The sequence below is a fragment of the Penicillium subrubescens genome (assembly GCF_028828155.1).
Source record: "Penicillium subrubescens strain IBT 31985 chromosome Unknown utg000002l_segment0_segment0, whole genome shotgun sequence".
Taxonomy (NCBI): domain Eukaryota; kingdom Fungi; phylum Ascomycota; class Eurotiomycetes; order Eurotiales; family Aspergillaceae; genus Penicillium; species Penicillium subrubescens.
In genome coordinates, this window is record NW_026643152.1 from 5,866,422 (window position 1) to 5,887,854 (window position 21,433).

General features: G+C 51.1%; 6 protein-coding genes across 6 annotated transcripts; 1 reads left to right on the top strand and 5 right to left on the bottom strand.

Annotated features, from left to right (window-relative positions):
• Positions 1-39: 39 nt before the first annotated feature.
• N7473_003450 (ribosome biogenesis protein LTV1) lies at positions 40-1,617 on the bottom strand (the record flags this gene model as incomplete). Its single annotated transcript, XM_057149390.1, has 2 exons — positions 1,544-1,617; positions 40-1,489 (listed from the first exon to the last, which is right to left on the bottom strand). The coding sequence occupies exons 1-2, from the start codon at positions 1,561-1,563 to the stop codon at positions 40-42; spliced, it is 1,470 nt and encodes a 489-aa protein (XP_057013044.1). The 5' UTR covers positions 1,564-1,617.
• A 345-nt stretch (positions 1,618-1,962) lies between these two features.
• Positions 1,963-3,974, top strand: N7473_003451 (ribosome biogenesis GTPase LSG1; the record flags this gene model as incomplete). Its single annotated transcript, XM_057149391.1, has 2 exons — positions 1,963-3,480; positions 3,540-3,974. 2 exons carry the CDS (start codon positions 1,963-1,965, stop codon positions 3,972-3,974), a joined length of 1,953 nt encoding a protein of 650 aa, XP_057013045.1.
• Positions 3,975-4,435: 461 nt separating this feature from the next.
• Positions 4,436-6,062, bottom strand: N7473_003452 (uncharacterized protein; the record flags this gene model as incomplete). Its single annotated transcript, XM_057149392.1, has 4 exons — positions 4,436-5,242; positions 5,319-5,531; positions 5,620-5,865; positions 5,988-6,062. The coding sequence occupies 4 exons, from the start codon at positions 6,060-6,062 to the stop codon at positions 4,436-4,438; spliced, it is 1,341 nt and encodes a 446-aa protein (XP_057013046.1).
• Positions 6,063-6,516: 454 nt separating this feature from the next.
• Positions 6,517-7,623, bottom strand: N7473_003453 (Spo12 family protein). Its single transcript, XM_057149393.1, has 3 exons — positions 7,332-7,623; positions 7,136-7,225; positions 6,517-7,057 (listed from the first exon to the last, which is right to left on the bottom strand). The coding sequence occupies exons 1-3, from the start codon at positions 7,487-7,489 to the stop codon at positions 6,970-6,972; spliced, it is 336 nt and encodes a 111-aa protein (XP_057013047.1). The 5' UTR covers positions 7,490-7,623; the 3' UTR covers positions 6,517-6,969.
• A 566-nt stretch (positions 7,624-8,189) lies between these two features.
• On the bottom strand, positions 8,190-10,820 carry N7473_003454 (Sad1/UNC domain protein; the record flags this gene model as incomplete). Its single annotated transcript, XM_057149394.1, has 1 exon — positions 8,190-10,820. One exon carries the CDS (start codon positions 10,818-10,820, stop codon positions 8,190-8,192), a length of 2,631 nt encoding a protein of 876 aa, XP_057013048.1.
• A 4,393-nt stretch (positions 10,821-15,213) lies between these two features.
• On the bottom strand, positions 15,214-17,169 carry N7473_003455 (putative serine/threonine protein kinase; the record flags this gene model as incomplete). The annotated part of the gene is made up of 1 exon (XM_057149395.1): positions 15,214-17,169. The coding sequence occupies one exon, from the start codon at positions 17,167-17,169 to the stop codon at positions 15,214-15,216; it is 1,956 nt and encodes a 651-aa protein (XP_057013049.1).
• Positions 17,170-21,433: the final 4,264 nt, after the last annotated feature.

Here is a 21,433-nt window from a genome sequence, read left to right on the forward strand (position 1 = left end):
ATTGCAGTGTCGTATCATGCATGCACTTCTCGCATCCATCTAAGCTCGTCCAGGAACCTTCCGGTCACTAACACCCGAGAAGCGAGCGGGGCCAAGGCCTGACCGCACTTCATCAAGCATGCGGATACCAATAGCCTCGTTGCCGTTCTTGCCACGCTTGTGCTTGGTGCCCTTGCGCTTGGCTTGAGCACTGGTGTTGTCGTCCCAGTTGGCAAGGAAGTCATCCATGACGTTGTGGAAATCGCTGCGGGAGACTGCTGCGCCATTTCCATCGACAAGACTAGGCGCCATGGAGGATGCGGTAGACATGCCGGTCATGCCAGTGGCTCCGGTCATACCACTGACCATGGACATGCTATCATCATACTCATCTTCCTCGTCGAGGGAGTACAGAGCCTCAACCTTTTCAAATCGATCATCCAGCAGCCGGTGACCCTCGGTACGGGCCAGTGCAGATGAAGTCATTGAGTAATTGGAGGGGTTGGTCAAAGCACCCTTGCGCTTCTTTCGGCGAATGGGAGTACCACCAGCTGTGAAGGCAGTCGAAGCAACAGTGCGTTGCTCGGAGGGCGCGATCGTGGGTGCAGCAGGCGCGGCAGTCTTGCCGGTCTTGGCATCCTTCTTGAATTTGGCAAACTCCTGCATCCATCCTTGATCCTGAGGCTGCATATCCGGAGCGGGTTCATCGTGCTCTGGCATTTCACCAGGCTCGAGATCCTTGGCAGGAGTCTCGTCTGATGGCGCTTCCTCTGTGTGTCGCTGCGCATCAGTCCTGTTTGTCTGCACGGGCGCTTTCTCAGTAGCGTCCGACTCCCATCCCTCATCGTACTCCTCATTTTCGAACAAAGTATCCTCCCAATCACCCTGCTCCAACTCCTCTCCATTCTTCGTCAACTCGCCGAAAAGATCTTCATCCTCATCATCAACATATTCCTCATCTTCCAGGGCCTCCAAAGCCTCTCGTAGACGGGGGTCCATGTCTGGCTGGAAACCGGCAATCGCATCGGGGACATTTTGCTGGTCTTGATACGTTGGCTTGCGAACATGCGAGGACGCAGTCGAGCGCATGTCACCAAACTGTGACCCATACGCGCTTGGAGAGTCATCCAGAGACACTTGACGCAGCGCATCCTCCAGCTTCATGGCCTTTCCTTTGGCCTTCTCAACCTTGGCCTCCACAAAGTGCGCATCGCCACCACCGGTGCCAAGTTCGCGCAAATGCTGCATGTAGTCATACCGAGAGTCGTCGTAGTAAATCCCATAGTTGGCGGCTTCACCCTCATTGCGGCGAATCGCTTGGCTCTTGAATTCCGACTGGAGATCGGACAAGTTTCGGAGGGGCTTCTGCGAGGATGTCGATGCAGCAGAGGAAGGAGGCGCAGGACCGCTAACTTGGTGCAGGACTCGGTCCTCGGCTTGGGGGTCGTGGATCAACGGGTCATGTTGAGAACGGTGGAAGAGCTGGAAAGTGCTCGCATTCTTCTTGTCGCTGGAGAGAATTTAGCTCCATTCTGGCAGAACATCCAGTAATCATCACACTTACATCCACTGGCGGGGCGGCATTTTGGCGTCTGATGTTGAACAAAAGAGTCGCGCTCAAAAAAAGCGAAAAAAGTGGGATAGATAGGGTCACGTGGGGCTTATCGATGCCTGAGCCCCTCGGGTCCTCATAGAGTCGCGGCCTGAAATAACCACGAATTTAGCGAGAATGAGAAGTGTGAAAATATAGAAATTAGCTAAGAAATAAATGGACAAGACAATAGTATAAGATTCTGAAGACTTCTACCACTAAAAACCGTCCTAATCCCGAATACTCGAGATTTTCCCCCTCCGAGCCACGCTGAGTCAGCGTTATCTTATCCGTCTGAATAATCCAAAAGATTTCCCATTTTCAGGCGGGGTCAAAGAGACTCTCTTTCTCCAACATCAACACATCACAGCAGCACCAGTACAACCGACATCATGGTGTTGGCTAAATCCAAGAACTCCGTGGGGCTGGGTAACAGCCTCATGAACGATCGCTTCGGCAAGGGAAAAGCCTCGAGCCAGAAGAAGGCGTCGCACAATGCTATTGCGCGCAAGAATATGATGGGTGAAACCTACATCACCAACGAAGCCCAAGAGGCATCCTGGGTGAAGATGCGCTCTATCACCGAACAAGCCGCTCTCGATGAATTCCTTAGCACCGCCGAGTTGGCCGGCACCGACTTTACCGCTGAAAAAATCAACAACGTTAAGATTATCCACTCCGATCAGAAGAACCCATACCTTCTCTCTGCCTCCGAGGAGAAGAAGGCCGTTAAGAAACACCAGAAGAATAGGGGCCGCTTGACCGTGCCGAGACGGCCGAAGTGGGACTCGTCCACGACACCGCAACAATTGGAGATGATGGAGCGTGAGAGTCTGTTGGACTGGCGTCGAGGGCTTGCCGAGCTGCAGGAGAACCATGATCTACTCATGACCCCGTTCGAGCGCAACTTGGAAGTTTGGCGTCAGTTGTGGCGTGTTATTGAGCGATCTGATCTTGTGGTGCAGATTGTCGATGCCCGTAACCCGCTTCAGTTCCGTTCCGAGGATCTGGAGAACTACGTGAAGGAGATTGATTCCCGGAAGAAGAACCTGCTGTTGGTTAACAAGGCCGATATGTTGACTTTGAAGCAGCGAGAGGCCTGGGCTGAGTACTTCGAGAAGCACAACATCAACTTCCGTTTCTTCTCCGCTCATCTGGCCAAGGAAAAGATGGAGGCAGAAATGCTTCAGGAGTCCCAAGGGGACGATGACTTGGCGGAGTCAACTAGCAAGATGAATGTGCAAGATGAAGAGGAGGATGACGAGGAAGAAGAGAGAGATGAGGATGTCGCTGCCAAGCTCGCCGACCCAGATCAATCACTGGGCCCCCATATCCTCGACGTCGATGAGTTGGAAGAGCTCTTCTTGGCCAACTCTCCCGAGACTCTCGATCAGGGCGAGGACTCTGAGGGTCCTGCTAAGCGCAAGACTACTATCGGTCTGGTCGGTTACCCCAACGTGGGTAAGTCCAGTACCATCAACGCCCTCCTGGGTGCGAAGAAGGTGTCCGTCTCTGCCACCCCCGGTAAGACCAAGCACTTCCAGACATTGTATCTCTCCCCGGAGATCATGCTCTGCGATTGTCCCGGTCTGGTGTTCCCCAACTTTGCCACTACCAAGGCCGACCTGGTCGTCAACGGTGTTCTACCTATCGACCAGCAGCGCGAGTTCACCGGTCCATCCGCCCTTGTCGCACAGCGTATCCCCAGACACTTCCTGGAGAACGTATACGGTGTGAAGATCCGAATCCGCCCCATCGAGGAGGGCGGTACCGGTATTCCCACTGCCAGTGAGGTCCTGCGTGCCTATGCCCGCGCTCGTGGCTTCTCCACCCAGGGTTTGGGCCAGCCTGACGAGTCTCGTGCTGCTCGATACGTCCTGAAGGACTACGTTAACGGCAAGCTCCTCTTCGTCCACCCACCCCCGTCCCCGAAGGCGAAGAGCCCATCGACCCACACGCCTTCAACCAGGAGCTCTACGACCTAGCCCATCTCCCCGCAAGGCGTCAGGCGGTGCTCGCCAAGACGATCGTGGACGTGGATGCCGGTGCCGATGACGCCGAAGCCGGTGCTGAGCCCGACATCTCCTCCTTCGTGGCCGAGCCCCAAGAGAACCAACCAGGCCTGCGTTCCCGCAACCTCGACAGCGGCTTCTTCGGCACTGCGACCGGTCCCTCCGCCGGCCGTCTCAACATGCCCTTTAACCACAAGTACACCGAGCAGGGCCAACAGATCCGTCAGAATCTCACCGGCCGCAAGGAGCGCATGATGATTGCCCTAGAGCGCGGTGTGGACGTCTCCGAGGTTCGGAGTTCGGCTGCGGGCTCTAAGAAGCACTTCAAGGGTAACAAGCGCCGGGCGAAGGCCCAGCGTAACAACGGCGAGGAGACCGAGGACTTCTACTAAAAGTGACTTTTTTTTGGGTTTTTGTACGTTTGTTTTGTTTTTGGTTTTACCTCGGCCGGCGAGTCGAGATGGATGGTTTATGCCTCGGATTCCCATTTGAGATGTTTTCCTATGTGACCCACGTTTTTTCCTTCTGTCCGTAACTATGTGCCAGACACCTACTTTGGATATTCGGAGGAGCTGGCAGGAGATGATGGTGGTGATTATGGTGATGGTGATACGGAATGTGCATATCATGATGGGCTGAGTATATACGATAGACATTTCAAGGCGTTTGGGTGAAGTTTTTAGCATATATTCAATGCACTTATACCACATTCATCTTCGTCCACAAATCTTTACACATAAACTGGCCATAGCAACTCCGTAGTCATTGCAGAAGATTAGAAAATTTAATTCTGATTTTCATATCCAGGAAATAACAACCATGAACTATATAAGGCAAGTAATACTCTTTGTTTCTACAGGTGGCTCTTAGCCTTGAACCCAGAGGCAATCAGGAGACGATCCGACTCCTCCTGCTGCCACTTCAGCTTAGCAGTAACAGCGTCCTTCCGGGAATTGTTCTCCCTCCGACCCAACTGCTGCAAGTGCACCTCATCAGGACCATCCGCAATACGCAGCGTCCGAATACCAGCCCACAGATACGCAAGAGGAGTATCCTGGCAAACACCTGCAGCACCATACGCCTGCACAGCACGATCAATAATCGTCAGCGCAGTCTGGGGCACAAGAACCTTAGCCTGAGCAATCTCCTTCAGTGCAGATTTAGCATCGCCCTGATCAATCTTAATCGCGGCGTTGAGCACGATAAGACGCGCAGCGTCAACTTCAATCCGCGACTTGGCGATCCACTCGAGGATAACGCCGTGCGAGGACAGGGGCTTGCCGAAGGTCTTCTTGCGGTCGTCGTTGACGCGGGCGATCATCCACTCGAGCGCCTTTTCGGCGGCGCCGATGGTGCGCATGGCATGGTGGATGCGGCCGGGACCGAGACGGCCCTGGATGATTTCAAAACCGCGGCCTTCGCCGAGGACCATGTTGGAGATGGGGATGCGAACGTTCTTGAAGGTGATGTGGCCGTGGCCGTGGGGGGCGTCGTCGTAGCCGTAGACGTGGAGCATGCGGTGGATGGTTACGCCGGGGGTATCGGCGGGGACCAGGACGACGGATTGTTGGCGGTAGGTGTCGCGGTTGTTGGGGTCAGATTTGCCCATGACGAGATAGATCTTGCAGCGGGGGTCACCGGCGCCGGAGGACCACCATTTCTGAAGATGGAGATGCGTTAGGGTCGAGTGGAAGAAGGGATATAATAGATAAGACGAGTATGTGGGAGAAACTTACGGAGCCATTCAGAACATATTCGTTACCCTCACGACGAATCTCCAGCTCAATGTTGGTAGCATCACTAGAAGCAACATCGGGCTCGGTCATCAAGAAAGCAGAGCGAATCTGTCCCTCCAACAAGGGAACAAGCCACTGCTGCTTCTGCGCCTCATTACCATACTTGGCCAAGACCTCCATATTACCAGTATCGGGGGCAGCATTGTTCGTAGCCTGTCAAACATCCCAACCGAGTTAGCTCTTCCTCTGTATCTCTGTCTAGCTGGTTTGTTTCCCTCTCTTAATCCGGGCGGAATCTTACCTCCGAGGCAACCTTGCTCTTGCCCAACAGCTCGGCCATCAGACCATACTCAACATTGCTGTAACCAGCACCCTGCTTGAAGTGGTTCTTGGGCAGGAACATGTTCCACAGACCAAGCTTCTTGGCCTTGAGCTTCAGCTCCTCCATGATGGCGGGGGTAGTCTGCCATCGCTTCTCGCCCTCGCCCAGCTGGGCGGAGAAGACGGCATCGGCGGGGATGCAGTCCTTCTCGACGAACTCCTCGACCTATGCAAATGTTGAAGTGTTAGTCTAGTGAATCTCGGATGACATAGATAATGCCATAGGGCAACGTAGGGTAGGGTAAGGTAGGGGGTATGGGGTAAGAGGAGGGGAGGAGTGAGCATTACCAAGTCGAGAGTCTTCTTAGCCCGATCGCTAACGAAGGGCTGGGCGATTGGGGGAATACGAGTAGAAGCAGACATGATGTGTGATATGTGATAAGGGGGGAGATGGAGTCAAGAAAGAGAAAATGGGAGCGAGCAGCTCAGCTGAATATAAAGTTAGCGCATTGAGAATTGCGGAGAAAGAGACTGTGGAGAAGCCGAGCGTAGCGGATTTTGCCTCGGCCCAAAGGCGCTTAACTGTCTACAACCACAAATTACCTGAACTCCTCCGATTATCCTATTATTGTATGAGCTCTCCACCAGAAATACCACATTTAGGTAAATACAACCAATCTGAACTCTGTTCGCGCTGATTAGAAATCAATCTCCTGATGTTTTTACCTGTTCAGTTCGGGGCCTAGAAACCGTACGATTGAGGGGGTTTCAGTTCGGCCGGCTACCGTCTTCTTCTCAGCCTCGGCCATTTGGCCGATGGATACGATAAGACGATTAACTCCAGTTTACTCCATTATTAAGTAGTCAATGAGGACATCCCCAATTTTCAATTGTTCCTATCCACGTTTCCCATTGTACCCATATCTAAGCACAATTACCCCAAAGAAGCCAAAGCAGGAAATAAAAAAAGAAGAGTCCAAAACCCCCGGAAAACACTGAACCAGTAACACAAGAGAAGAAAGAAAAAGGGACACAAGAAGGCATTGCGGGTCATTACAAAGGAAACAGTAGACGAGAAAGGAAGGGACAAATGGGCGAAGCAGCGACAATCCAGGAATGGAGAACACACTTGATCGAATCCAGGTCTACCAGGAAACAGGAATAATCTCCTGTATTCCCCATAGACACACAAGTCCCCAGTCAAGCTAAGACGACCAGCGTCCCAACTATCCGAGTCCTCTAGGAATCCAGCGACCGAGTACGAATGCCCCAAGTCCTAGACATACACCGACGAGGCAAAGAATTTCAGAATTCCAACCTCTCGCGCCGCTTATTCGATCGCCTGTTGTCCGGCCGACGAAGATTGCTCATAGCTCTTCTTGCCGAGCTTCGCGAACAGCGACTGGGGCTTTCCGGCACTGCAAAACACAAGCTGTTAGTTCACGTACATCCTCTTTGTAGCTCTGAGTGATGCAATCCGCCGCGAGATCACCTACTTCTTGAAGCGCTTGCCCTTGATATCACTCAACTTCTTCGTGCATGGGCTCATAATGTCATCGGATGGGGAGACATAAGCAGAGGGTTGCCTATGGTATCTAGTTAGTCTGAATTCTCCAAAGTTGACCATCGAGTTTGAATCTGGGCGCTCGTCCAACGGCAATATCCACCACCAGCACCAAGGAACACACTTACTTCTCACCACTCTCCAACTTCCCCTGCAAGGCCTGGCGGTGGTAATCCATCGACGAAATATCACCCTTCAGATCAGACTTGTCACCCGAGTTGGCATTCGCGAGGTGCGTGTTAGTCGGGCGGTCAGCCAGAGGCTGTGCGTGTGATGTGGAGTCCATTGTGAATGTGTGGATGGATGGATGCGATATAGTATAAAAAAGACTCCGGTCACAAGTGAATTTTATGTGTAGTTCACGATGCAGAGCAGGTAATGCGGAGGATGAAGAAACAGCTCTCGGAGGAGGAGATTGTGGAATCGGATAAGAGAAAAACGTGTTGTTGGTGCAGGCGAGGAAAAATGCCCATTTTCTTCGATTGTTGGCACGGCAACCGGGTCCATTGGGCCACTCGGAGGGTCTTGAATGACGCATTGAGTTGGGCATTCCAGGATGGTATTTTTTACTTTTACTTTAGTTTTTGTTAAGAAAGTTTTATTATTATGAAAGGTTTATTTGTTGTTGGTCCGTGACTGGAGAATTTGACTGAAAATGCATAGGCAAAGTAACTTATTCAGTATGTACAAGTCGAGGATAACTCCCAAAACAATCAATAAAAGCACAAGTCAAAACACAATGGGAATCATTTCGTAGACCAGTCATACAAAACGTACACTCGCCAGATAATGGACTATGCCCGGAACGCGATGCAGGGAGTCATAAACAGAGATTAAGGGAAGAGCCCCGAAAAAAGGACGAAAACAAGGGACAAAACATGATGCAATGATGCCTCGGCAATCGCCGACAGCACGGGGGTGGTGATGAGAAATGAGGTGAATCATGGCCGGTCGATGCATAATGGACTTACTTGCGACCAACTTCATCACCTTTGAGAAGGGTCCTCTGATACACTCGAGGCCGCAGATGGAAGGATAGGATCATCTCCCTCGCCACCCAGATCCAGTTCCGACGAACGGGCATTCAGCACCGGCGGCGTGCTATGCGACCGGAACTGCGGTGTGCCCAATGTAGGCACCGACATCAACTCAGGAGAGGGAGAGGGAGATTGTGGGCTCTTCTCCACTTCCTCGAACTCCCGGGAAACATCTGACGTCGGGGTCGGCGGGACGTACGTCACTTCTGGGCTATTGGGACTGCCCTGCGAAGAGGAACTATCCGATAAATTCCGCCGGTGGGCGGAATGCTCCTGGTAAGAGGATGTCGGTCGCGTCGACCCCGGACTAGCTGACGGGGATTCGAAAGGAGGGGACGAGGACCGCAGGCTGTAGGATCGAGCAACCATGCGCTGGACCCGAGGGAATTCCATGTATGTGCCGACAGATCCTCGCGAGAAGAGGACCACTGCGAAGCAGCAGAGTACCATGATGCTCTGGATCATAGTGACCCGCTTCTGGAAGACTAATTCATCGGCGAGAACGCCGAGCTGCGCACTCAGAGAATGGACTTCCTGGTGGTATCGCATGCGCTGGTGCTCGAATTCAAAAGCGACCGATTTCCAGACATAGTCGTACTGCTCGCGGAACTCTTTGAGTTCGTGGAGTACCGTGATGTTCAGATTCTCAAGGAAGGTGGATGTCTTTGCGAGTTGGCGCTTCTCTACCTTGTTGAATGCATCACGGAGGATGCGAGATTGCTCTTCGATGTAGAGCAGGGATAGCGTGGAGTTGGATTCCAGCATTTGTAGTCGCTTATGGACGGATTTGAAGAATGATTCTTGCGTGGTCGGGTTGGAGGATGGCGGTTGGGTAGATGTTGGTCGAGTAGACTCTGGTGGTGGGCTATTTTGCTGCTCTTCTTTGGGATTGCCTGTGGTCTTCCCTGTGCTTTCAACCGTAGAGTCCTGCTGAGAAGTATCTGTGACAGCCGCTGGTGCGTCGGGAGATGATGCTACAGGTTTGGTCGAATCGCCCGGCTTTCGAGTATCCTCGGGGGCTTTGGGTGGAGGAACCGCTCCAGACTGAGAGGCAGAAGCACCATTTCCCGGTGTAGCTGTCGAATTAATATTCGGTGGTTGTCTGGTATTCGCCGATGGAGTAGTCTTCTCTGGCCTGTTTTCGGTAGCAGTCTCTTCACCAAGGCGGCAAGTTTCGGATGAAAGTACAGACCGCCCCAAGAGAAGCGATTCAACTTCCGTGAGGGGATTTGGGCAAATCTCATAAATCTGACTATCCTTCTCCCTCTCAATCGTGACCTCCTCGATGGAAGGCTCAACGAATTGGGCCTCGGCCTTGTCGGAGACCTCGGCAGTTTCAACAGCCTCCACGACCTCCTCTTCCTCCTCCAGTTCCGCACGGTTCACGCTCTCATCATGCTTATACTCCTCCATCATAGTAGTTCCGTGGACCCGTATGAGACTGACGGGGCAGTAAAACTCATGTCCGTAGTGGGTCAAGAACTCAATCCTCAGGTAACGAGCCCAAATCAGCGAGTTCTCCACCGCAAAGGCTTGCACTTCGCGGGTATTCCTTGCTTCAAAAACACCCAATTCCTTCCACTGGTCTGGCTTTGCAGGGTAGCGATCCGAGACACTCACACGGAAAGTGTGGAAAATTGAGCTGAAGAACTCATAGTTCGCGAGAACGACCGTATCCACTAGAATATCGTCGCAGAGCTCCAAAATAAGGAATTTGTTGTCGGCACGACACTCGTTCAGCATGTAACTGTCCTTGTTCTCGACCAGTACGGCAGAGGACCCCTTGCACTCGCGATTCGTCTTCAACACCGTCGCTGCACAGTCAAAAGATGCATAGTTGAACCGCTCTTTGCAAGTAGTACCAGCATCCTTGCGTCGCGATACATCTGCCTTTGGCGGACTCTGGGTATGAGCACCTCCCCCTTCGTCACTATCCAACGGATCCACATACTGCGAAGGAATCGGGGTTCCCCAGGCCGTTGGACTGGCCTCAGGCGTTTCAGCACCGAACCCGCCAAAATCCAATTCAATCTCTCCATCATCTCCTAGAGAATCCAGTGCATTATTGATACCTGGTTGCCGCCGACCTTCCTTGCCAACGGCCGCAGCACGCCTGCTACCTCCAACATTTTCGGCCGATTGTCCAACCTTGGCCAGATTCTGTTTCTTCCAATCCTCAAAGGAGAGGAAACTCGAGCCATCGAGCAAAGAATCTTCATCCGCTTCGTGATCTGTGGCCTGGCCTGCAACTACTGCTGGTGTCCCTCCTACCGCCACGGCAGTTGAGGCTGTCGTGGAGGTGCTATATCCACCCACGCCACTTGCTTGAGTAGAAGCCGGTTGTTGCTGTTGCTGTTGTTCTCGACCTCGACCCCACCGACTTTCCAAGCAAATTTGATCCTGGAATATCTCCGCTTCAACCTCCCACACCGTCTTGGCCGGACACGTCTCCAAACCGCTGGCCCGATCAATCGGTTGTGTAGAATTCTGAACTCCATTTCCACAAATCGGAGCAGAAAGAGCCAGAATCACCGACGCATATCGTAACCATGTAGGCCATGACCGCCGGGCAGTCACCATCTTGTCGCTGTTCGGGCGATAAGCGGTCGACTTGCCGCTGGTCTTGCGATGAACTCCCTGGCCTCCTAGCCCCCGATGATAACCTCTGCTAGTAGCGACAAGCGAGCGCAGACTTATTTCGTAGACCCGCTAAGTCTGTACTCCAGTCCTCCCGGCGTTTATAAGACAGGCATTCTCGTCGGACAAAAGAGCGAGAGCAATCTCGAACTCACCGGAGCCGGTTCAAATCGGATCGTCGAGGCAAATCGAAGGTGACCGTGGGTAGAATCAGTCAATGGCGGGGTAACATTTAGATTAGTGCGGTTGGCATAGACTTGCGGTGATGGTGCCAGCGAATTTCGGGGCTTCAACTGGGGAATAATCAAGAGTGGAAGCGAAGGGCCGAGCTCGCAATCCAAAGTGGACCCGGTGGCATCTCGACTTTTGCCTTTTGCCCCGTCTGACAGCTGGGGTCACACCGCCCTCTTCACCGCCACTTGGACCTTATCCAGCCGCTTCGACTACTGTATGTACTTGTTTACAGGTGAGTATAAGGATAACTGGTATCTCGCTGGCTATAGACTATTTTGTTACTTTATTGGACTGCAGGGGAAAATTGCTGACCTGCATAGAGGCTCATGGAACGTAACACCTTAAACAACTTTCTCCCCCTATGGTTGATAGGCCCTGCAAAGACCCCACCCACGCATGCTCTACGAAAACTCAATACCCCCGCAGTAGTTGGTGCGTCTGGGCATCGAATAAGAATGCATGGATGTGCGGTGGTTGCATGCAAGCGTGGTTTTGCTTATCCTATAACCACAATGGCACAAAGACGAATGGCTCTATGACTTGGCAGTTTTAGTGCGTTCTCAGCGCTTGAAAGTTGAAAATGTCCACATGCTTCACTAGGAGGATTATGACCTATTTTTGTGCCATAAATGGTTGTCTTCCTTTTTTAGAAAGATACTAAGCGACACCTCAGTCATACCATGGAAATCTCGCAAGCACCTATCTCACTATCAAAGCCGACATTACTCCAGTTAAGTATGTGATAGGTAAATCCAAGCCCTCTGAGGCCACGGTGACCAAAGCTCAACCGAGTATAAAAATGGCCAGCTTTGTGTACTAGTGGCACGATAAATTCTGCATTATAAATCACCATGAAACATCTTTGAAACTCTTGCTATAATGGCCATTGGTGCTGGGCCCATTTAAGGTTATCTTCTTTCTTCACGCTCACAACCAAATTTGATGTGCGACATGAACTGGTAGCTCCTCTTTGCGTCTCCCGGGGATCCAAGCTACTATTCACCTATCTGGAGAGATATCGATATTCATTCCCTCGAAGCGGTTTCTGTCCTCGAGTCTTTGGGATAAATTATTCAGTGCGACACCTCACAGTATGTCCTAGATTTTCAACAAAAACCTAATCTTCATTTTCCTTCCCTCGATTTCTATACTTAGGTTGTGGCGAAACACCACTCTCGCCTTCACACATGCCAATTCTTTCCCAACCTCGAATCCCAATTATCGCAGAATATATAGAAGATCACTATTCGTCTCTGGGTCCATTGAACCAGATCAAAGAACTCTGCCACACTGTACCTTACGGTCTCCGTGGCAAGTCTACGTATTGCACAAGGAAGCTGAGGAACGCGAGGAAGAATCATCTTCTTCGGAATCCGCATACTCTTCGACCTGAAAAACAGCCTCGGTCTGTTCAATCTCAACATCCACGTAGCCACCCTTCTTCTTACATGCATTCATCAACGCCGTCTACGACGGCGCACACTGAGAACCTGGGCCGATCTTACTTCCTACCGCCGTATGCGCGACAGAACAAAAGGCATTGCAGGTGTAACTTCCGCCTTCACCGCATCTCAAATTAGAGATTTTGATAAAAACCACACCGTACACATATGGCGAGACTTGGGAGACCCATGTGTAGGGTATGCCGGCAGTGTACTTCTGCGCCTCGTAGCTGACGAGTCTATTCTGGAACTATGGAGGATTGGTGCATTCATGCTTAGTGAAGGCCTCACTGTAGCGCTTATCAAGTCCCGTGCTGTCGGATGAAGAAGAGGATTGGCCTTCCGGGTGAGATTCGGTCTGGGGCTTGAGCTCAAGACCTCAGCGCTATTCTACTAGCCGATGTGAAAAGAGCAGCATCGTGTACGTATGCCAGAATTTGAGTATAGAGCCAACTAGGTTTTCCGATTGTGATGGCCACTTCCAGTAATAGGCTCTATAGAGTGTAGGTAAATGAGTGTAATGTAGTAGACCAGACAAGAAGAGTCTCAGTTAATTAGCGGTCCCTTTGGCCCCCAAAGACCGCGCGTCTATTAGGACTTACAGGAATTATTTACCTCGAAGTGGGTATAAGCCCCATAAACCGTGAAAAATTCTCCCTGTTAAGCCTTTTAAGCCTGTTAGCCCGCGACTATTGACCCATGATTTTCCTTGTTTCTGCGGCCCTGTCTAAACCTCATTAGTTTGTTTCATTAAAAAATATTTTTCTATGGTTTCTCGGGTGTCTCTCAATTTGAACTTCTTCACAACTCACCTATATTCCCTCTGCCCCACCTCATACATCCTCCTTTTTGCTGATTCGGGACATCAAGTCATACTGCCAGCTTTGAAGTGCTCTAGCTAAGCTTTTCCTGCCATCAAATCTAGTTACTGCTAGTTTAGAGGCTTGGCTGTGACGGCACTGGAACTTCAACCCAGTTCAAAATGTCACCGGATATAGCCAATATCGACGCTTCCCATGATCATGAGAGTCAACAAACACAAACAGCTTCTTTGAATGTACCCCTCATACTAGCCCTAACTGGGGCTTTAATCGGGCTTCTCTTAGTATGTTCACTACAATATTATCAGCAACATGACCAACCATATCATAAGACTAACAATCATTCCCAGGCCACATATACCCGCGGGTATATCCTCGCAATACAAACAGCAACCCAAAGACCCCCTACCGAAGCACGATCCCTAAAACAAAATTTCCGCGGTCTCCCAATCTACATAACCCACCGACTGATCAAAATCTTCATCCTATCCTGGATTCCTATCCAAGCATCCAGCCCATGGAAATGTTCACTCCTGAATATAAGTGTCGACTTACTACTTTCAAACCTGAAAGTAGCTAATATCCATGCTATAATGGGTGTTACGCACCACTCGCGATCGCATCTCCCATACTACCGTCACATTTCGACGTGGTCAACCTGGACCAAGACCTTCCCAGCATTTGTACTGTACAGCCTCGCTTCAAGTGCCTGCTTTTACATCCCTGTCCACTTTGTTAGGTTAGCAGGTACTTTGGAGGTCTCGGAAAATATGCATATCATTTTCATGCTGGCTAGTGTCGTGATTCTCTATTTTGGGGCTGTTGTGCCGACATGGACTATTTTTCTTCGCATTGCTGCTTCTAATCAAGAGAATGGATCTATTAAGAGTGCCTGGCAAGGGTTCCCGTGGCCAGCGCGGTTACAGTTCTTCAAATTACTTGGAGAAGTTTTTGTTTTGGAAACGGGAGTTTGTATAGTTCTTTTTGTTTTTGTGCTTGCACATCTTCATCCCGAGCTACATGATGACGTTCTTCAATTCTTTGTGAAATATTTTGGTTAATTGAGAGATCTGGAGGGACAAGAGACTACTTCCAGTAATCGAGTTTACATTTACAATAGATATACGATTCTTTCTTTCCGGATGGTTCAATTTTCCTTTTGACAGTTCCCACAAGCTTAGTTACATACACATAATCAGGGTTCAGTACACAGTCAAAGAGGGAAAAAAACAAGTCCACCCTCCACCTTGTAGATTCCCAGTCGAATCCCATCTCCTCCAAACATCCACATGCTCTTTTTCTTCCCGAGTCGTTATAAAGTCCATATGCAAAGGGGTGATAAATAAGAAAATGATGATAGAAAAAGGAACAAGAGAAGAGAGGCAAAAGAAAACAAAACACCATCCCCAAGACAATTCCCCTCCGCCTTCTAGTCTTTTTGGTGCGCGATGCCATTCTGCCCATTGCTCTGCTGCCCACAAGCCAAATATAGTACAAAAGTGAAGAAGGGAAGAAGGAGTGAAAAAAGGTAGGCTGTGAGCAGGGCAAATGACGGAGCGCCTCAAAGGGACTCGATCAAGGTTGAGAGAGCAAGGCCGAGACGGCATCGGCAAACACTCCAGAATCAAAGAGCAAGAAAGACAAAAGGATGAGAAAAGAAACAGGAATAAACGGGATTAGTTTATCGTTGGTAGTTTTTGAACTTTTTTTTCCCAGCTCAATTTCGAAACAAAGCGCAAAGAGGACATCGCAACGACTGCGAGAAGAAGAGAAGAACACGGTGGTGTGTATGAAGGACATGGAATCAAACATGGTTCAAAACAGTGGCATATAGTAGTGCTACAGGTGGAGATCGTGCCATCCGCCCACAAGATCGAGGTCTTCGTCGATACTACCGTCGTAGGCCGCAAACTTCAAGGGCGAGTGATGGAGCGAATGCTTGTGAGCATCTCCAGTCTCGCGACGCCAGTCCTTCTCAAGGAAGAGACGACGGCGACGTTCAGACTGAGGAGACTCGCGCTTGGTCCGGGATCCATGATCGAATCCGGAAGAACCAAGGCCCCAATCACGGCGCCAATTGTTGGCAACTCTCTGGGGACCAAAGAGTTCCCGGGTCTTGAAGTTACGGCGCTTGTCTCCCAATTCAGCCCACTTGTCAACGTTGGGTGAGACCTTTTTGGGAGTGGACGACGGCTGGGGGAACGGACGAGGCGTGCTGCTGGAAGTCCCGGCGTCGCTGGCGACATCGAGGGACTTGGCACGAATGGCACGGGGGGCGGCGGGCGAAATATCCGAGATATCAATTTGTTCGGTAGGGGAAGCGGAGTCCGGCTCGCGCAATCCCGCCAGAGGATCCGGCAGGCGGGTGTTCTGGCTTTCCTGGCTCCAGCTGCGAGAGTTCTGCTCACGGCGCATCTGGAGTGCGGATTCTTCATTCTCCGATTCTTCCTCTTCCCAGAGATCACTCCAGCTCTTGGAAATTTGATCGTTCGCATGCTTACCAAACACCATCGAGAGGGATGGAAGGAGCTTGGAAGTATGGCTGGGAAGGGATCCAGTAATGGGGACAGGATCCGAGCGAGGAAGCTGTGGAGTTTGGTACTTTCGGCCAAGGTGAAGCGAGCGGAAGGACTCGCCCATGGCGGAATCCAGCACCGAGGCCAATGAGGAGGAGTCTGCATGGACAGAGAACCACGAAGTACCAGCCACCTCCGAGGGAGGGAACAGATCCTCGGTATAGCTCTCGTTGTCCGGAATGGCAGACAGCTGGCGAATGGCCTGAGGCGGGCTGGACTGGAGGGCCTTGGCCCAGGGGAAGGAATCGCCCTGATTAACTTGCGGGCTCTGGATGGAGGGAGTGCGGAGAGGCTCGCGATTGACAGTGGCAGTAACAACGTCACGATCCTCGGTGCAGAACTCATCCAGTGACTCATCATCGGTGGTAAAGGAAATTGCACGCAAAATGCATTGACGAACCTCAGCCAACGAGCGCTTGGTGGGGTCAATGGACATGCAGTGAGTCAGGATCTCAAAGGTATCCTGAGACATGTTGGGGAAAATGTCAAACAATGACTGACGGTCACGAACATAGTCCGCAAAGAGCACATCGGACTCGGTGGGCGTCACGAAAGGGTTGCGAGCAAACAAAATGTTCAACAGACAGACACCAACAGACCAAATGTCGGCCTGAGCAGGGGAGTAGCCAGTAGCACCGGGATCATACTGCTCAGGAGCCATGTAACGGTCGCTGCCAACGCAGGCTTCATGGCACCAGGGCTCTCGAGTAGCAAGGCCAAAATCACCCAACTTCATATCACCATCATGGGTCAAGAAGATGTTCTCTGGCTTGATGTCACGATGGTAGATACCATTGGCATGCATAAACTCGACAGCACTGATCAACTGAAGCATAAAGTCACGGACATGCTCAGTCTCCAAGGGGCCTCGGTTCAGACGAATAGCTTCGTAGAGATCACCATTGGCACAGTATTCCAGAACGAGGTAGGTGTGGTGTTCCGTCTCAAAGTTGTGAACCAAGTTGACCAAGTTCGAGTGGAAACCGAAGCGCTGGTGGCACTCCAGTTCTTCAAAGCGGTCGTCAGGTGACGAGTCGGTGGAGGCTGACTTGGTCAGGCATTTGATGGCGACGTCATTGCCAGTTGTGGTATCCGTTGCAAGGAAGACCATGCCAAAGGATCCATGGTTTAGCGGGGCCACAGTACGGAAACGACCATCCAAAAGTCGACCCTTGACAAAGTTGTCCTTGAGGCACTCCATGGAAGCTGATGTGGACATGATGATGTGATGTGTCGGTTCCCGAAAGGACGAGAATGGAGAGGGCGGTAGGGCGGAGATGGATATGGATGAAAATAAGATGCACAGGAGGATGAGGGCGGAGCAGAATCAGAAGCTCCAACAACGAAGACCGGAAACAATCTATGAACTGCTTCAAAAGACTTTGCACGTGAAGGAAAAAGAACACGTGAAACAGCAACCAGGCTAATGGGGGAGGTGGTGATTATTAGTCAAGAAGAGAAGTGTAAACAATCAGGCCAATAAATCCCAATAATGAGGGAACCACGCAGGTGATGGCGATAAGAAATCAGAGAGCAGATGGGTGATACTCCTGATCAGGTCCCGGTGTCATAAAAATATATCGGTAGAAAGTCAAGGTGGATAGACAAGGGAAAAAGAGACGAGAAGACGCGAGAAGAGTTGCGGCAGGAGACCCGACGGGGTGTATGGACGCTTAAGGAAAATGTGTAAAGACCGTTATTTGCTCATTGAATTGGTGTCGTTTTTGTTTTTCGTTGTTTTGAGAGAGATGGCGTGGAGCCTGTGGGGGAAACGATAGAACAAAGAGGAAGGTTCGAAGGAATGGACAAGATTGTTGTGAGTTCGGCCTGATGAAGAGGGCGAATGGAGAAAAGGACGAGAAATTTGCGCTGCGTAAGATCGTGACAAAGGTTGTTCAAAGATAAATCAAAGAAAAGACGTAAAACAGAAGAAGCCTGTGAACACCGGGTTCAAGGTCGAGGGCCGTGACTCAAGGATGAAATTGACGGATTAATGAGTCATGAAGTAGACCGGTTTGGCAGAGAAGGGGGATCAAGACGAGAAGCAGTAGTCGTCAAGAAAGATTTGAGGATCAAGCTGAATAGACAACTTGATTCTCGAATCGATGGGGGGAGCTGTTGGGATCCTGGAGGAGCACCTTCAAATCCAGGGGTCGGAAGAGTCGGAGTACTCAAAGCCAGGTTCCCGCTGTAGCCGTATCAACTCCCGGGTCGCTCAGGCAGCAATGCTCGCAGGCAGTTATGAAAAGATTGACAGCAGAAAGGAAGCTTGTCGTTCGTGGTGGATTGGCGGTGGACGAAGACGACAGAAGGTTGGTATCCAAGGGACGTTGATATAGTCACGGGTGGAGCCGGTATGACCGCTTGGAATTATGAGTCAACTGGGACTCAGTGGATCTCTAGGCAGAGCACAGAGAGAGGAAGAGATTCAATCGATCGATTGGGACGAGGAAGAGGATGGATCGGGAGAAGCACTCTTGAAGATAGTTCGTCCGTAGCGATACGTTGGGAGGCGATGATCGCAATGGGAAGAGTACCGCCGGTCCGGGGAAAGAGGAGGAGACGGGAGGGAGATGAAAGGAGATGGGAGGCGTCGGTGATGTAGGACAGATGGGAGGTGACGGAGAAGTGAAGAAGGAGAAGGGAAGAGCGAAGGGGAGGAACGAAGGGAAAGATGTGAAGAGGAAAGGGAAGATGATCAGGAGAGGAGGATGTTGAGATGGGGGGAACTAGTAGATGGGTATGGGGGCGTTCGAGGAGTCACCAGAGTCACTGGGTCGGAAGAAGATGGGGTGACGGTATCAGTACGGGACGGTATTGATTACGAACCTCGTGGGTGATCTCCGCCGAGGACCGTGGCAGTGTCAATTGGAGAGGAGTGGACACTAGACAGTGGTGGTGGACAGTGATAGACAATGGTGGACAGTACGGTCAATACAGAGAAAAGTATGTATTGAATACACTGCCAATACCATTAGAGCATGGAGTGTACACTGTAGAACGGAAACGGTGTCCCCAAATCGCCGGACGCATCTATGGAGTCACCGTATGGACCCGGTAAGTTTCCATAATTACTCAATACGATTACTATTCTTACCCGTACGCCACGCAATCACTGGATTGACTCTCCGACTCTCCGTCCTTCCTCTCTCTTCTGCGCACCTCATGAACCTTCCAGACATTCCATGACCCTGGGAAGGCGTCACCGTCGAGACCTCCCATAGTCCCCAGGGGCCAATCCACCAATCCCCCACCAGCCTGATGATTACGGAGAATTCACCATGTTTCTGTTTCCCCTCCATCCCATTGTTCCTATGCTGGGCAACCAACTATTGAACTAATGGGGAAGTGGAATCATCATCATCATCATCATCATCATTCCATTACATACAGAATCTCAAGTTTGGATCTTTGACACCAATTGATCTGCAGACCCATCCCAGACGGACTACGGAGTACTTCTCCTCCTCTATTGACCCTGGCCTAAACCTTAGGTCACTTTAGGGGGGCGGCAGGTGAACGGGACCTGCAGTACTAGAAAGTCCCGAGTACTCAGGAGACCCCCCAACAACAAAAGGCCAAGAGGCCAGAAGCCAAAAGCCAAAAGCCCCCAAGGTCCAAGTCCGAAAACCAGAGAAACAACAATCAGGGCCGGCGAGTCACGGCCGAGGGCGGATCAAGGTGGCGCACTATGCCTAACCCGGTGGATTGCGCAGCGGAGTCTGGGGCAACACCCAATCAGCCCCCATAATATCGACACTATTCCCAGCGTGCATGACGCCATGGATGGAGGATGGCGTGATTCTGTTCTCATTGGTTCTGCTCTGAAGGAGGGGAGGGTCCCCTTTCTCCTGCCTGCAGGCCCCGGAGTTTCTTTGCCAGCCTGCGAGTGGATTGGTTTGCCTTTATGCTTTATGCAGTTGGTTTGCTGGCCCTGGCTTGCAGCAGTAGCCAGCAGCAGGCCAGGTACCTTGAATGTACCCGACAAGCCCTTTCAGGCTCATGCAAGTACGGAGGAATTACATGCGATATATGCCTAACCTCACCGCGCAGAAATGAAGGTACATCGCAGCCAGTCCCCCGTCCTGGCCTGTGCCGCCCATTGTGCAGGTGCAGGATTTCGGCCCCAGTCAGATCCTAGCCTGGCTTAGACTCCCTTTCCCAGGGCTGCAACTAGCAAATCTGCGATAGCCTGTAGCGTGCAAGTGCCATCTACGCGCCGATACCCATAGATAGCATTAATTGCCAATCTTAGCACTCGACATACTCTCCAGTTCGTAGTATTCGTAGTATACATTGTAAACATCGCGCCAGCCCCCTCCTCCCCAAACAGACACCCCTGTCACACGCCCTCAACGTCAAATCTCCATTTTGGCGCGCGGGATAGCTGAGACAAATAACCGTCCCGACACCACGATATTTTGTGGGGTTTACCTGAAACGGGCATGGCGATCGGTCTATCAGGGGGGGGTGTAGTAGAAGACAATTGTCAAATGTAATGATGATGAACCGATCCAGTGGAGCAACAACAACCCCCCTTCACTATATTTACATACTACTCTCATTGTACTTCGAAGTGGTTGTTTTATCGTAGTCCAACAACAAAGACACGTCAAGCAAGAGTGGATCTCATCTCCCAAAGGTTCAAAGTTCAAACTGTCATCTGCACGTCCATCCAACCTAGTCCAACCTCCCACCACCAACACCCCCCGTGCTCGATTCGCTCTACACCCGAGTCATGGATATGTCTCATCTCCGGGCCAGGGACCATTCCTATAGGGCCCAAAGGGCAAGGGAGTTAGACACCCACGCATCCAACAACAGCGGTGAAGGATTTGCACGTCCACACGGGCTCGGTTCTGGCCTTCAGGGCTGACCGCCTCCTGCGAGGTGTCCTGCAAGGTTTGTCCTTGCATGAGCCGAGCCGATCGAGGTCAAAGTATTCAAGTATCAAGGTACTTTTACTTGTACTTGGCTGTTTGTTGTACAGAACTACAGATGGATAGGGTATCGCGGTATTATCGGGTTATACAGATCGAGGAACATGCTAAAGAGTTTCCTACATGTTTCAATTGCGTTCTTTTTTGACCTGGCACGGCATTTGGGAATGACGTGGAACTCAGAGACAAAGTGGTGTGGTTGCGACTGCGGGATTCTTTTGGGTTTGGGTTTCACGCGCATCACGCGATGAGATTCCTGGATTTGAGCATTTTTCAAGTACAGCAGCTGCTCTGATGAGGAGTATGTATGTAGGTCTACCAAATAGAAAGCCCTTCTCAACTACCGACAAGATAATATCCGTAGAGTGTAACCATCAATCTACCTGAAATCAACTTCCGCAAAGAGAAGGACCTCACCACCTTACTACAGCACTACAGCACTACATCAAACTCGGAGCATACTACACTAGTTCACATACCTCATACCAGCCCTGACGCGATGTTATTCGCAAACTCGGAGACGATCTCTCATGTCATGTCGCC

Excerpts from the sequence above, each read along its gene's own strand:
- N7473_003453 (XM_057149393.1), bottom strand. The coding sequence starts at position 7,489 with ATGGACTCCACATCACACGCACAGCCTCTGGCTGACCGCCCGACTAAC. Across the intron at positions 7,226-7,331 it reads AAGTTGGAGAGTGGTGAGAA|GCAACCCTCTGCTTATGTCT; the intron begins GTAAGTGTGTTC and ends TAGATACCATAG. Across the intron at positions 7,058-7,135 it reads AAGGGCAAGCGCTTCAAGAA|TGCCGGAAAGCCCCAGTCGC; the intron begins GTAGGTGATCTC and ends TGTGTTTTGCAG.